The 15,504-nt window shown below is 44.2% G+C and overlaps 2 protein-coding genes across 7 annotated transcripts in view; one reads left to right on the top strand and one right to left on the bottom strand.

Annotated features, from left to right (window-relative positions):
* The window catches only part of brip1 (BRCA1 interacting helicase 1), a 45,556-nt gene extending 41,673 nt beyond the window's left edge, over positions 1 to 3,883 (bottom strand). For 2 of the 6 annotated variants that reach the window (XM_042296122.1, XM_042296123.1), the window contains exons 1-5: positions 3,177 to 3,693; positions 2,803 to 2,914; positions 2,388 to 2,585; positions 564 to 703; positions 144 to 293 (exon numbers count right to left, since the gene is read on the bottom strand). In XM_042296122.1, the coding sequence (XP_042152056.1) occupies positions 144 to 293; positions 564 to 703; positions 2,388 to 2,585; positions 2,803 to 2,914; positions 3,177 to 3,269 (693 nt within the window). In that variant the 5' untranslated portion in view covers positions 3,270 to 3,693. Of the gene's footprint in view, positions 1 to 143; positions 294 to 563; positions 704 to 2,387; positions 2,586 to 2,802; positions 2,915 to 3,176; positions 3,694 to 3,752 lie in introns of those variants that run through there. The other 4 variants (XM_024403009.2, XM_024403005.2, XM_042296124.1 and 1 more) reach the window with 4 other exon arrangements.
* A 10,590-nt stretch (positions 3,884 to 14,473) lies between these two features.
* Positions 14,474 to 15,274, top strand: LOC121838960 (extensin-like). The gene has a single exon (XM_042294942.1). The coding sequence runs from the start codon at positions 14,474 to 14,476 to the stop codon at positions 15,272 to 15,274; it is 801 nt and encodes a 266-aa protein (XP_042150876.1).
* Positions 15,275 to 15,504: the final 230 nt, after the last annotated feature.

Below are 15,504 nucleotides of genomic sequence, written 5' to 3'. Positions count from 1 at the left end.
TCAGCATTAAAAAGCAACATATCCTTAGTTTAGAATATAAGTACTCACATAGTGCGCCTCAGGGGGAAGGTCCATCAATTTAGATCAGCACTCACAGGCAACTGGCAACATATCCTTAGTTAAGGTACAGTAGATGTACTCACACAGCAGTTTCTATCAAGTGGCAGGTCTATAGTCTGTGCCTGGGTACTCAGCTCCACAGTCCAGGTCTGTGCTCCAGGCACTGGCCGCTCTCCTTCTGGCTCATCATCTATAAACACCACTCCCGGCTCCAAGCACCTCCTCTTACGACCCTGAGGGAAACAGAGAGTAAGGGTTTCTGTTATTATTGTGTCATTATCAGCACAGGCCTGCATAGATTATAAGATCTTTATATCTTGTTTAAGTAGTTCCTGAGATGTCAAATACTTCTTTAGGCATTCAAGGCAGCAAAGAACTGAAAATCAGCAGACACGCAGATTTTGTATACCCTGGAACTTGAAACAGGGACAAATCAGAAAGGTTAAACTTATTGTTAATATGGCTACCCATAAAAATACAATAAATTCTATAAGGTGTCCTACCTTCTGCTCCATGGCAGGGGTGCGGATGCGTTTCCTATCAGGCTGGAAGTCATCATCCTCGGAGGTGAGGGAGGTCTGGAGCTTGTCAGACAGACGAGAGGCTAGAGACTTGGGCTTGTACTCCTCTGGTGGAGGGGGCACTGAACAGACCGAGACAAAGGTATCAACATTTGTATTGAATTGAAAAATGTACAAACTGAGCTGAGCTAGGGGATTGGGAGTATGACTTACACTGCAGTACAGATTTTTCTCTCTCAATCCATTCCTGAGGGGATCCCAACGGGGTGCACATTTCTGTTCGAACTCAGCATGAATACACTATATTCAACTAATAAAATAATCACCAAGCCCTTCATTTGTTGAATCATACGTTTTATTAGTGCTGGGTTAGAATGGAAATATTCACCCCCTGGGCATCCCAATACTGAATGAACACTTATTTTAACTTAATATAATACATCAATAAAATATATTTAGTCTCAAATAAATAATGAACATGTTCAATTTGGCTTAAATAATGCAAAAACAAAGTATTGGAGAAGAAAGTAAAAGTGCAATATGTGCCATTAAAAAAGCTAATGTTTAAGTTCCTTGCTCAGAACATATGAAAGCTGGTGGTTTAACATGAGTCTTCAATATTCCCAGTTAAGAAGTTTTAGGTTGTAGTTATTATAGGAATTACAGGACTATTTCTCTCTATACCATTTGTATTTCATATACCTTTTGACTATTGGATGTTCTTATTGGTACTTTAGTATTGCCAGCCTAATCTTGGGAGCTGATAGGCTTGAAGTCATAAACAGTGCAATGCTTGAAGCACAGCAAAGAGCTGCTGGCAAATGCAGGAAAGTGCTGTTTGAATGAATGCTTACGAGCCTGCTGCTGCCTACCACCACTCAGTCAGGCTGCTCTTTCAAATCATAGACTTAATTATAATATAATAACACACAGAAATACGAGCCTTTGGTTAATATGGTCAAATACGGAAACGATCATTTCGAAAACAAAACGTTTATTCTTTCAGTGAAATACGGAACCGTTCCGTAATTTATCTAACGGGTGGCATCCCTAATTCTAAATATTGCTGTTACATTGCACAACCTTCAATGTTATGTCATAATTATGTACAATTCTGGCAAATTAATTACAGTCTTTGTTAGGAAGAAATGATCTTCACACAGTGGAACGAGCCAGGTGGCCCAAACTGCTGCATATACCTTGACTCTGCTTGCACAGAACGAGAAGTGACAATTTCCCTAGTTAAAATGAAATTCATGTTAGCAGGCAATATTAACTAAATATGCAGTTTAAACATCTATACTTGTGTATAGATTTTAAGAAAGGCATTGATATTTATGGTCAAGTACACATTGGTGCAACAACAGTGCTTTTTTCAGGAATGCGCTTGTTAAATCACCCGTTTGGCGAAGTAGGCTATGATTCAATGATAAATTAACAGGCACCGCATCGATTATATGCAACGCAGGACAAGCTACATAAACTAGTAATATCATCAACCATGTGTAGTTAACTAGTGATTACGTTAAGATTGATTGTTTTTCAGAAGATAAGTTGAATGCTAGCTAGCACCTTACCTTGGCTCCTTGCTGCACTTGCATAACAGGTAGTCAGCCTGCCACGCAGTCTCCACAAGGAGTGCAATGTAATCGGCCATAATCGGTGTCCAAAAATGCCGATTACCGATTGTTATGAAAACTTGAAATCGGCCATTCCAATTAATCGGTCGACCTCTAACACTGACCAACATAGTGGATGGCTAAGTGGTTAGGAATCTCACTATTACTATTTCTCAACTAAGATTACCTGGGTCTGTGGGAGAAGATGATCCCTGTGCCATCACTACCTCCGGTGAGCCTGTGAGGTCCACCACCACAGTGGCTAGTGCTTTGGGCCTGTTGTCTGGGACACTGGCGGGTTTGCTATGACAGGCACACTGACAGGGGGTGGTGACAGCTGGCTTCTTACCCTCTGTAGGACTGCTGCCGTCCTGTTCAAGCTTACCTGGACACACACAGGACATACATACTGGAATCATCATCACAGTTAACCTCAGAGACGATGAATTCTAGTATGCAGCTGCAGAATATGCTACACTTGAATATACACTACATGCAGTAATGCTTTATGTGGACCAAAAATTTAAAATAAAGTATTGCTTGTGAATGCAAATAAGTCAAGAATCAAAACTCATAAGAAGTTGTCTAAACAGCACCCTTACCATATTGTGCCTGTTGCCAGGCCAGGGCAGAGCAGAGCAGGGCTAGGCTCTTGCCACTCCCTGTAGGGCTCTCCAATAGACAGTGCTGTCCATGATTCAGCCCTCGCACTATCTGGGGAGACAATCACACACAACAGGGGTTAGTCAGTCACACACTCAATAACAGATTGATAACACAGACTAGGCTAACTGCATACAGTATTTATGGGATATGGGGTGAATCTCAAAAGTTGTCCGCTCCTCAGATCTTATCCTCCAGTCTCCTTGCTTCCCTCTGACCTTTTAAGGAGAAGGCAAGGAGAGAGGAGGAGGAATCAACAAAAGACTTTTGAAAATCACCCATGGTTAAAAGTGTGTGATGCTTACACACTTACAGAGTTCATCATGGCCAGCTGCGAGGGGTAGGCTTTGCAAGGGAACTGTATCTTCACCCCTCCTATGGTGTACTCCACTGAGGGAGCAGCCATGGTGACTGCCTTGTCCAACTGATATACTATCTGAAAAAAAAATCTAAACAAGCTTGAAGCCAGTAACGTTACATGTTGCTGCAACTGACAATATCATTCACATCAATTGGTCACATCCCCCTCACAATATGGCTCTGACTAGTTAACTAGCTAGATCTAGTTATTTGCTTTTTGCGAAATATACGTCTCTGCATCTAGTTACGGTAGCTTATCGAGCTAGCAAGCTATGTGTCATAACGCACACGGCAAAACTAACATCACGCGCTAAAATGTAACGTTTGCTACTGGAAACAGACTGCTTGCTTCTTAAAGTAACTAACGTTAACCGCTTTCACTTTTATGTGTGATTTGAAGTACCAGGTAACTAGCTAGCTGTCCTTGCTAGCTTGTATAGCCTCTATCTACCACAACTTTCAGCAAGCATAAACGATCTATGTTATTTAAAATATCAATGAAATTCATGTTTGAATGGTGTTAATTTACCTTTGTAGCTACAAATTTGATATACACCGCATGTTAGCTAACTGTAAACATACCTGACTAGCTACCTAGAAGTTCCCGCCGTGTAAGCAAGTCCCACAAACCAATCAGATTGGATAAAAACATAGTCGTCACGAAAAATGAGAGGTGACAGTAGCCAATTACCACAGAGCATTTGCTGGGGTCTCCCATGTGCTAGCAAAATATGAACAACCAATGTATAATTGTCTACATTACAACAGTTGTAAATAACATTATACATTATCATGCTAAATGTGTTTTTTATGGAGGACCAAACATGCCATCATTATAAATGCATAAATAAATAAATGCACATATAAATGGATGAATGAATGCACACATAGATACATAATTATTTAAATAATTAATCCCACTTTCATTAATTTATATTATTTCTTCATTTATTTATGTATTTCTTCCTCCAAATTGGAAGGCAAAAATATATTGGTGGTATCTAACACACCATAAGTTAATTAATGTCACGGCGCAGTGCTCTGTTGCATTTGCCTGGGGTTGGTTCAGTATGTCAGAACGGTGTTTAACAATTAATTAAACAGAAACGGTAATGTACTGAACGACCAGTTGAACAACGGTGTGATTATAGTGGCCCAGGCGGCAATCGTCTATAGTGTACTGCATCAGGACTCTCTGTTATCACTTCAACTCTGGCGAAGTCGTCAGGCAACTTCATCCAAATTGTTAAGAACTAACGGGTTCACTTCTGTTTCTGTTGTACCAGCTAGCTGACTCAAGTTTTTGATGCATGCCTCTATAAACGGGGTCAGTATGCTAGCTCCCTGAACTTGCCACTGACTGGACTTGAACCAGGGCCTGCTTGACAATGTGCTAACCGATTGCGCTATGCAAAAGCTACTAATTGGATAGCCCCTTTAGCGACATTTCAAGCTAGCTGTGGAGTGACGTTATGTTCTTAACTCCGTTACACCTCCACACGGAAAAGCAGGTAATCTGTAGAGGTGTCGTTTTCAGCAGCATTAGCCAGCACTACCAAGTCTCTAGCTACTGTTCGCCTGATCTACTTGCCAGAAGAATTGGGCTACTGTAGCTTTCTACCGGTTTTAAATATCTCAAGTGTGTGTAGTTTGATTCTTTACTTTCGGACCATCAGAGCCAGGAAAAAGCTATCAAGCAACACCGTGAAATGTATCAATCAATCCCACTGTGTCATTTCAACATCTAGTTTTGATTTACATTTGGTTGAGTTGTCAACTAAAGTGAATTCAAAATAAAATCCTTCAAAAAATTTCACCATGTCATTGGAATTAGGTTAAGAGTAAAACATTTTTTTTTCAACATAATTCCATTACGTTGATGACTTTTTGCAAATCCAATCAGTTTTCCACATTGATTTAACGTGGAAACAAAATTGATTCAACCAGTTTTTGCCCAGTGTTAGATACCACTCACAGATGCTTGATTGATACACACTCATTATCATATTGGACAAAGAAATACAGAAATAAATGAATAAATATATCAATAAAATTAATAAATAATTAGATAATAGATAAAGAATGCATTTGGGTTAGTATTTTGGTGTTTTCCTGCTGATTGATTTATGTACGGATTTATTTATTCATGTATTTTTGTGTGCATTTATTTATTTCTTATTATGGCAGGTTTGGTACTCCATTTTTGTTTTACAATGTCTGGGTATTGTGAGTGAAATTCTGGTGGTGGTACAGTAACAGAAAAAGATTGGTAATCAATCAATCAAACCTGGTCCAAAATGGCAGATAATTCTGTTTTCATACAGTCATTGGTTTTCACCGCTCCAGGGGGCCTGGCAGCATCTCTTTTCTTTCATGGTAAGAATCCCACTGCTTTTGGATGAATTTGGATGAAATGAACTAAATATTTGGCATTTCTGTTTCGGAAAGTTTTCATTAGCCTACAAAATAGGCTAATGTTTTTTAGTTTTTTAAGACGTTGATTCAGATAAGGGGGCACTGCAAAAAAGAATGCCAGTGAACAGCTGCTTGGCATGAACACATACAAAAATCATCAGCACACTTTATGTAAATAGGCCTAACCTACCATAATTTATGATAAGTCGCTGATTGATATAGACTGCAATTATGATATCATTGGATCACAATTCTTTAAAACAGATACTTCATTTTGAGTTGCAAAACATTCAAGACAGCCCCTTTAATCACTCAGTGTTCTGAGTAAAATTATTTTGAGACCACAACACCCCCAAATTCCCAGCCACAGTCCCACGTACGGTTTAGACACAAGCTGTACCCAGAGTGTACAAAACATTAGGAAAGCCAGCTCTTTATGTGACAGACTGACCAGGTGAATCCACGTGAATCCAGGCTATAATCTCTTATTGATGTCACCTGTTAAATCCACTTCAATCAGTGTAGATGAAGGGGAGGAGTCAGGTTAAAGGAGTATTTTGAAGCCTTGAGACACAGATTGTGTATGTGTGCCATTCAGAGGATAAATGGGCAATACAAAATATTGAAGTGCCTTTGACCAGGGTATGGTAGTAGGTGCCAGGTACACCGGTTTTAGTGCCTCAAGAACTGCAACGCTGCTGGGGTTTTCACTCTCAACAGTTTCCAGCCAACTTGACACAACTGTGGGAAGCACTGGCTTCAACGTGGGCCAGCATCCCTGTGGAACACTTTCGACACCTTGTAGTCCATGCCCGACGAATTGAGATGGTTCTGAGGGAAAAGGGGGGAGCAACTCAATATTAGGAAGGTGTTCCTAATGTTTTGTACACTCAGTGTTTGTGGCAGGGACTCCAGACAATCACAGACTATAAAGGGAAAGGCAGTCACGTCGCGGACACCGACGCCTCGCTCCCAGACAAGCTACAACTTCTTTGCCCGCTTTGAGGAAAACACAGCCGTCTATGCGGGCCACCGCTGCTCACAAGGACTGTACCCTCACAAGGCTGCCGGCCCAGACTGCACCCCAAGCCGCGTAATCAGAGCATGTGCAGACCAGCTGACTAGAGTGTTTATGAACATGGGAAATCTCTCCCTATCCCAGTCTGTTGTCCCCACTTGCTTTAAGATGTCCACCATTGCTCCTGTACTCAAGAAAGCGAAGATAACTGAACTAAATGACTATCGACCCATAGCACTCACTTCTGTCATCATGAAGTGCTTTGAGAGGGTTGTTAAGGTTCATACAGTATCACCTCCACCTTATCCAACACCCTTGATGCACTGCAATTTGCATACCGCCCCAACAGATCCACGGATGATGTCATCACACTGGCCTATCCCATCTGGAAAAGAGCAATACCAATGTAAGAATGCTGTTCATCACTAAGCTCGGGGCCCTGGGTCTGAACCCGGGCCTGTGCAACTGGGTCCTGTACTTTCTGGCGGGCTGACCCTTGGTGGTGAAGTTAGGCAACAACATCTCTTCCACGCTGATTCTCAACACATGGGCCCCAACGGGTGTGGCTGAAATAGCCAAATCATGGACATTAATATGGAGTTGGTCCCCCCTTTGCTGCTATAACAGCCTCCACTCTTCTGGGAAGGCAGTTCCACTAGATGTTGGAACATTGCTGCTATAACAGCCTCCACTCTTCTGGGAAGGCAGTTCCACTAGATGTTGGAACATTGCTGCTATAACAGCCTCCACTCTTCTGGGAAGGCAGTTCCACTAGATGTTGGAACATTGCTGCTATAACAGCCTCCACTCTTCTGGGAAGGCTTTCCACTAGATGTTGCAACATTACTGTGGGGATTTGCTTCCGTTCAGCCATGAGCATTAGTGAGCTCGGGCACTGATGTTGGGCTATTAGGTCTGGCTCACAGTCTGCGTTCCAATTCATCCCAAAGGTGTTCAATGGAGTTGAGGTCAAGGCTCTGTGCAGGCCTGTCAAGTTCTTACACACCGATCTCGACAAACCATTTCTGTATGGACCTCGCTTTGTGCACTGGGCCATTGTCATGCTGAAACAGGAAAGGGCCTCCCCCAAACTTTCGCCACAAAGTTGGAAGCACAGAATCATCTAGAATGTCATTGTATGCTGTAGCATTAAGATTTCCCTTCACTGGAACTAAGCCCAAACCACGAAAAACAGCCCCAGACCATTTTTCCTCCTCCACCACCAAACTTTACAGTTGGCACTAAGCATTGGGGCAGGTAACGTTCCTAAACCTCGGACTGCCAGATGAAGCATGATTCATCACTCAAGAGAATGTGTTTCCGCTGCTCTAAAGTCCAATGGAGGCAAGCTTTACATCACTCCAGCCGACGCTTGGCATTGCGCATGGTAGACTTAAGCTTGTGTGCGGCTGCTCGGCCATGGAAACCCATTTCATGAGGCTCCTGACAAACAGTTATTGTGCTGATGTTGCTTCCAGAGGCAGTTTGGAACTCGGTAGTGAGTGTTGCAACCGAGGAGAGACAATTTTTACGCACTTCAGCACTGGGCGGTCCCGTTCTGTGAGCTTATGTGGCCTACCACTTCGCGGCTGAGCCGTTGTTGCTCCTAGATTTTCCACTTCACAATAACAGAACTTACAGTAGACCGGGGTGGCTCTAGCAGGGCAGAAATTTGACGAACTGACTTGTTGGAAAGGTGGCATCCTATGACTGAAAGTCACTGAGCTCTTCAGTACGGGCCATACTACTGCCAATGCTTGTCTATGGAGATTGCATGGCTGTGTGCTGAAATAGCTGAATGCACTAATTTAAAGGGGTGTCCACATACGTTTTAGCTGTGTATGTGTGTATAATAAATATATAATATACTGTATGTGTGTATACACAGTACCAGTCAACAGTTTGGACCCACCTACTCATTCAAGGATTTATTTTTACTATTCTCTACATTATAGAATAATAGTGAAGACTTCAAAACTATGAAATAACACATATGTAATCATGTAGTAAGCAAAAAATGTGTTAAACAAATCAAAATATATTTTATATTTGAGATTCTTCAAAGTAGCCACCCTTTGTCTTGATGACAGCTTTGCACACTCTTGGCATTCTCTCAACCAGCTTCATGAGGTAGTCACCTGGAAGTATTTAAATTAACTGGTGTGCCTTGTTAATTTCTTTCCTTATTGTGTTTCAGCCAATCAGTTGTGTATACAGAAGATAGCCCTATTTGGTAAGACCAAGTCCATATCATGGCAAGAACAGCTCAAATAAGCAAAGAGAAATGACCATCATTTCTTTAAAACATGAAGCTCAGTCAATGCGGAAAATTTCAAGAACTTTGAAAGTTTCTTCAAATGCAGTTGCAAAAACCATCAAGCACTATAATAAAACTGGCTCTCATGAGGACTACCACAGGAAAGGAAGACCCAGAGTTACCTCTGCTGCAGAGGATAAGTTCATTAGAGTTACCAGCCTCAGAAATTGCAGCCCAAATAAATGCTTAAGTAACAGACACATCTTAACGTCAACTGTTTAAATGTTTTAATTTAAAAATATGTATTTTTATGGTCGAATTGCTGCAAATAAACCACTACTAAAGGACACCAATAAGAAGAAGAGACTTGCTTTGGACAAGAAACACGAGCAATGGACATTAGACCGGGGAATGTGTCCTTTGGTCTGATGAGTCCAAATTTGAGATTTTTGGTTCCAACCGCTGTGGCTTTGTGAGACGCAGAGTAAGTGAACGGATGATCTCTGCATGTGCAGTTCCCACCGTGAAGCATGGAGGAGGAGGTGTGATTGTGTGGGGATGCTTTGATGGTGACACTGTCTGTGATTTATTTAGAATTCAAGGCACACTTAACCAGCATGGCTACTACAACATTCTGCAGCGATACGCCATCCCATCTGGTTTGCGCTTAGTGGGACTATCATTTGTTTTTCAACAGGACAATGAATCAACAAATCAAATCAAATCAAATTTTATTTGTCACATACACATGGTTAGCAGATGTTAATGCGAGTGTAGCGAAATGCTTGTGCTTCTAGTTCCGACAATGCAGTAATAACCAACAAGTAATCTAACTAACAATTCCAAAACTACTGTCTTATACACAGTGTAAGGGGATAAAGAATATGTACATACGGATATATGAATGAGTGATGGTACAGAGCAGCATAGGCAAGATACAGTAGATGGTATCGAGTACAGTATATACATATGAGATGAGTATGTAAACAAAGTGGCATAGTTAAAGTGGCTAGTGATACATGTATTACATAAGGATGCAGTCGATGATATAGAGTACAGTATATACGTATGCATATGAGATGAATAATGTAGGGTAAGTAACATTATATAAGGTAGCATTGTTTAAAGTGGCTAGTGATATATTTACATTTCCCATCAGTTCCCATTATTAAAGTGGCTGGAGTTGAGTCAGTGTCAGTGTCAGTGTGTTGGCAGCAGCCACTCAATGTTAGTGGTGGCTGTTTAACAGTCTGATGGCCTTGAGATAGAAGCTGTTTTTCAGTCTCTCGGTCCCAGCTTTGATGCACCTGTACTGACCTCGCCTTCTGGATGATAGCGGGGTGAACAGGCAGTGGCTCGGGTGGTTGATGTCCTTGATGATCTTTATGGCCTTCCTGTAACATCGGGTGGTGTAGGTGTCCTGGAGGGCAGGTAGTTTGCCCCCGGTGATGCGTTGTGCATACCTCACTACCCTCTGGAGAGCCTTACGGTTGTGGGCGGAGCAGTTGCCGTACCAGGCGGTGATACAGCCCGCCAGGATGCTCTCGATTGTGCATCTGTAGAAGTTTGTGAGTGCTTTTGGTGACAAGCCGAATTTCTTCAGCCTCCTGAGGTTGAAGAGGCGCTGCTGCGCCTTCTTCACGATGCTGTCTGTGTGAGTGGACCAATTCAGTTTGTCTGTGATGTGTATGCCGAGGAACTTAAAACTTGCTACCCTCTCCACTACTGTTCCATCGATGTGGATAGGGGGGTGTTCCCTCTGCTGTTTCCTGAAGTCCACAATCATCTCCTTAGTTTTGTTGACGTTGAGTGTGAGGTTATTTTCCTGACACCACACTCCGAGGGCCCTCACCTCCTCCCTGTAGGCCGTCTCGTCGTTGTTGGTAATCAAGTCTACCACTGTTGTGTCGTCCGCAAACTTGATGATTGAGTTGGAGGCGTGCGTGGCCACGCAGTCGTGGGTGAACAGGGAGTACAGGAGAGGGCTCAGAACGCACCCTTGTGGGGCCCCAGTGTTGAGGACCAGCGGGGTGGAGATGTTGTTGCCTACCCTCACCACCTGGGGGCGGCCCGTCAGGAAGTCCAGTACCCAGTTGCACAGGGCGGGGTCGAGACCCAGGGTCTCGAGCTTGATGACGAGCTTGGAGGGTACTATGGTATTGAATGCCGAGCTGTAGTCGATGAACAGCATTCTCACATAGGTATTCCTCTTGTCCAGATGGGTAAGGGCAGTGTGCAGTGTGGTTGAGATTGCATCGTCTGTGGACCTATTTGGGCGGTAAGCAAATTGGAGTGGGTCTAGGGTGTCAGGTAGGGTGGAGGTGATATGGTCCTCGACTAGTCTCTCAAAGCACTTCATGATGATGGAAGTGAGTGCTACGGGGCGGTAGTCGTTTAGCTCAGTTACCTTAGCTTTCTTGGGAACAGGAACAATGGTGGCCCTCTTGAAGCATGTGGGAACAGCAGACTGGTATAGGGATTGATTGAATATGTCCGTAAACACACCGGCCAGCTGGTCTGCGCATGCTCTGAGGGTGCGGCTGGGGATGCCGTCTGGGCCTGCAGCCTTGCGAGGGTTAACACGTTTAAATGTCTTACTCACCTTGGCTGCAGTGAAGGAGAGTCCGCATGTTTTCGTTGCAGGCCGTGTCAGTGGCACTGTATTGTCCTCAAAGTGGGCAAAAAAGTTATTTAGTCTGCCTGGGAGCAAGACATCCTGGTCCGTGACTGGGCTGGATTTCTTCTTGTAGTCCATGATTGACTGTAGACCCTGCCACATGCCTCTTGTGTCTGAGCCGTTGAATTGAGATTCTACTTTGTCTCTGTACTGACGCTTAGCTTGTTTGATAGCCTTGCGGAGGGAATAGCTGCACACCTCCAGGCTGTGTAAGGGCTATTTGACCAGGAAGGAGAGTGATGGAGTGCTGCATCAGATGACCTGGCCTCCACAATCACCCGACCTCAACCCAATTGAGATGGTTTTGGATGAGTTGGACCGCAGAGAGAAGGAAAATCAGCCAACAAGTGCTAAGCATATGTGGGAACTCCTTCAAGACTTTTGGAAAGCATTCCAGGTGAAGCTGGTTGAGAGAATGCCAAGAGTGTGCAAAGCTGTCATCAAGGCAAAGGGTGGCTACTTAGATTCTCAAATTTGCTTAACACTTATTTGGTTACTACATGATTCCATATTTGCTATTTCAAAGTGTTGATGTCTTCATTGTTATTAAACGATGTAGAAAATAGTAAAAATAAAGAAAAACCCTTGAATGAGTAGGTGGGTCCAAACTTTTGACTGGTACTGTATGTGTGCGTTCTGGACTCTGACATTGCTCGTCTTGATATTATTATTATTATTATTTTATTATTATTTTTTGAGTGGTGTTTTTTTTTGTATTGTTAGGTATACTGCACTGTTGGAGCTTGAAACATGAGCCTTTCGCGTCACCTGCGATAACTTCTGCAAAATATGTGTACCCGATCAGTACGATTTGATTTGAACTAGCTGTTTCAACAGACATGCTCCTTAGCTCTGTCTTTACTGCCTGCATTGCATATAGCACACATTATTACATTTCTGAGATAGATAGCTGTCTCACCACAGAACCATATTTGTTCCTAACCGTTGCCCATATTTTTCCCTTAGTGACTAAAATGCAGATTAGTACCAGAAGTCCTTATTCCTAGCGACAGGATGCAAAGCCAGAAAACCACACAAGACATTTTGGAAGCTCTTTGTGCATGGCAAATGGCACCCTATTCCCTATATAGTGCACAACAATGGCACCCAAAAGTAGTGCAATATATAGGGTGCCATTTGTGACACATCCCTTGTCTTTGGAATCAGCATGTCTCGTTGCTGAGGTCAATGGAAAATATCTGTGGTTTGACATTATATTTAAAGCAGCAGTCTAAAAAACAGCAGTCTAAGACCAGTTGGCTTGGCTCACTTATTCTTTCAACCAAGTTGCTACTACTTCAGACAACATTTTTGCCAAATTAGGGCAAAGTTGAACTTCAGACGAAAACTAAATGGACATTCAACCTACCATTTCTCTGGTTGGTCGGATGATTTGGATGTTTTACAGAGTATTCCTTTTGCATTCTGAAGTGTGTTGATTTGAAAAACAGAAAATGCATATGCTCATAAAGTCAGCTGTTTTGTGGATACACTCCACTTATAAACCCTATCAGTTAAAATCCAATTGAATGTCCAGCAGAGGTCAGTGTTGTCTATAATAAACACCATTGACAGGACATCATTACCTCAGCTTGGTGGTTGCGTTATATTGTGAGTGCACTTGCATAGTGTTGCTGTATGGTTTGTCCAGCAAGTGCTGTTCCTCTTTCTGGCCTGTCTGTGAGAGGGGTAAGTGTGAGTGAAAGAGGAGAAGGGAGAAATGGACTGAAGTTAGAGGAGTAGAAGAGATCAGAGGGAGAAACAGACTGAACATGGAGCAGAAAAGGAGAGGAGAAAACAGAGAAGGAGAAAAGTTGAACGGGGAATGTGGAGGAGGATAGGAGAGAGGGAAAAGGAGTGAATGTGGAGGAGGATAGGAGAGAGGGAAACGGAGTGAATGTGGTGGAGGATAGGAGAGAGGGAAACGGAGTGAATGTGGTGGAGGATAGGAGAGAGGGAAAAGGAGTGAATGTGGAGGAGGATAGGAGAGAGGGAAACGGAGTGAATGTGGTGGAGGATAGGAGAGAGGGAAACGGAGTGAATGTGGAGGAGGATAGGAGAGAGGGAAACAGAGTGAATGTGGTGGAGGATAGGAGAGAGGGAAACGGAGTGAATGTGGAGGAGGATAGGAGAGAGGGAAACAGAGTGAATGTGGAGGAGGATAGGAGAGAGGGAAACAGAGTGAATGTGGAGGAGGATAGGAGAGAGGGAAACGGAGTGAATGTGGTGGAGGATAGGAGAGAGGGAAACGGAGTGAATGTGGAGGAGGATAGGAGAGAGGGAAACGGAGTGAATGTGGTGGAGGATAGGAGAGAGGGAAACAGAGTGAATGTGGAGGAGGATAGGAGAGAGGGAAACAGAGTGAATGTGGTGGAGGATAGGAGAGAGGGAAACGGAGTGAATGTGGAGGAGGATAGGAGAGAGGGAAACAGAGTGAATGTGGAGGAGGATAGGAGAGAGGGAAACAGAGTGAATGTGGAGGAGGATAGGAGAGAGGGAAACAGAGTGAATGTGGTGGAGGATAGGAGAGAGGGAAACGGAGTGAATGTGGAGGAGGATAGGAGAGAGGGAAACAGAGTGAATGTGGAGGAGGATAGGAGAGAGGGAAACAGAGTGAATGTGGAGGAGGATAGGAGAGAGGGGGAAACATAGGAAACTTGAGTTTAGGCGACAGAACCAGAGGCTGGACACCTGATATCACCTTATCCTCCCGGCAACCCCTCAGCAACCTCCCGGCAACCCTGACACACTGAAAGAATTAGTCCTGTCGCCCAGCGTCACGGCTCTCCTTTCCCCTGCTTTCCCCAGCCTGCCAGACCCCTCGGCTCTGATTTATATTAGGTTTCTTATCTAATAACTCCAACTGCAGGAACCGTGGACCCAATGCTGTTTAACAGCAGCTGTAAAACGCAAGTTGTAAAAACACAGCACACAACAGCCACAAACACACCCCAACTCCTTATTCCATCACACAGACCCCAACCAACGCCCTCCATCACACAGGGTGCAACCAACCCCAACGCCCTCCATCACACAGGATCCAACCAACCCCAACTCCCTCCATCACACAGGCCCCAACCAACCCCAACGCCCTCCATCACAGAGGATCCAACCAACCCCAACGCCCTCCATCACACAAGCCCCAACCAACCCCAACGCCCGCCATCACACAGGATCCAACCATCCCCAACTCCCGCCATCACACAGGATCCAACCAACCCCAACTCCCTCCATCACACAGGCCTCAACCAACCCCAACTCTATCCATCACACAGGCCCCAGCCAGCCAACCCCTCCATCACGCAACCAACCCCAACCATCACACAGGATCACACAGGCCCCAACCAACCCCAACGCCCTCCATCACAGAGGATCCAACCAACCCCAACTCCCTCCATCACACAGGCCCCAACCAACCCCAACGGATCCAACCATCCCCATCCCGCCACAGAGGATCCAACCAACCCCAACTCCCTCCATCACACAAGCCCCAACCAACCCATCCAACCTCAACGCCCTCCATCACACAGGCCCCAACCAACCCCAACGCCCTACATCACACAGGCCCCAACCAACCCCAACTCCCTCCATCACACAGGCCCCAACCAACTCCCTCCATCACACAGGCCCCAACCAACTCCCTCCATCACACAGGCCCCATCCTCATGGTCCATGAGGGCATAATGAGATAGTAGAAGACAGACTGCAGCAGTATGGTCCATGAGGGCATAATGAGACAGTAGAAGACAGACTGCAGCAGTATGGTCCATGAGGGGATAATGAGACAGTAGAAGACAGACTGCAGCAGTATGGTCCATGAGGGCATAATGAGACAGTAGAAGACAGACTGCAGCAGTATGGTCCATGAGGGCATAATGAGACAGTAGAAGACAGACTGCAGCAGTATGGTCCAT

The sequence above is a fragment of the Oncorhynchus tshawytscha genome, linkage group LG13, assembly GCF_018296145.1.
Source record: "Oncorhynchus tshawytscha isolate Ot180627B linkage group LG13, Otsh_v2.0, whole genome shotgun sequence".
In the NCBI taxonomy this organism is placed as follows: Eukaryota; Metazoa; Chordata; class Actinopteri; order Salmoniformes; family Salmonidae; genus Oncorhynchus; species Oncorhynchus tshawytscha.
This window is presented reverse-complemented; position numbering and strand designations above follow the sequence as displayed.

Coding starts and splice junctions, on each gene's coding strand:
- LOC121838960 (XM_042294942.1), top strand. CDS start 14,474: ATGCTGTTTAACAGCAGCTGTAAAACGCAAGTTGTAAAAACACAGCAC.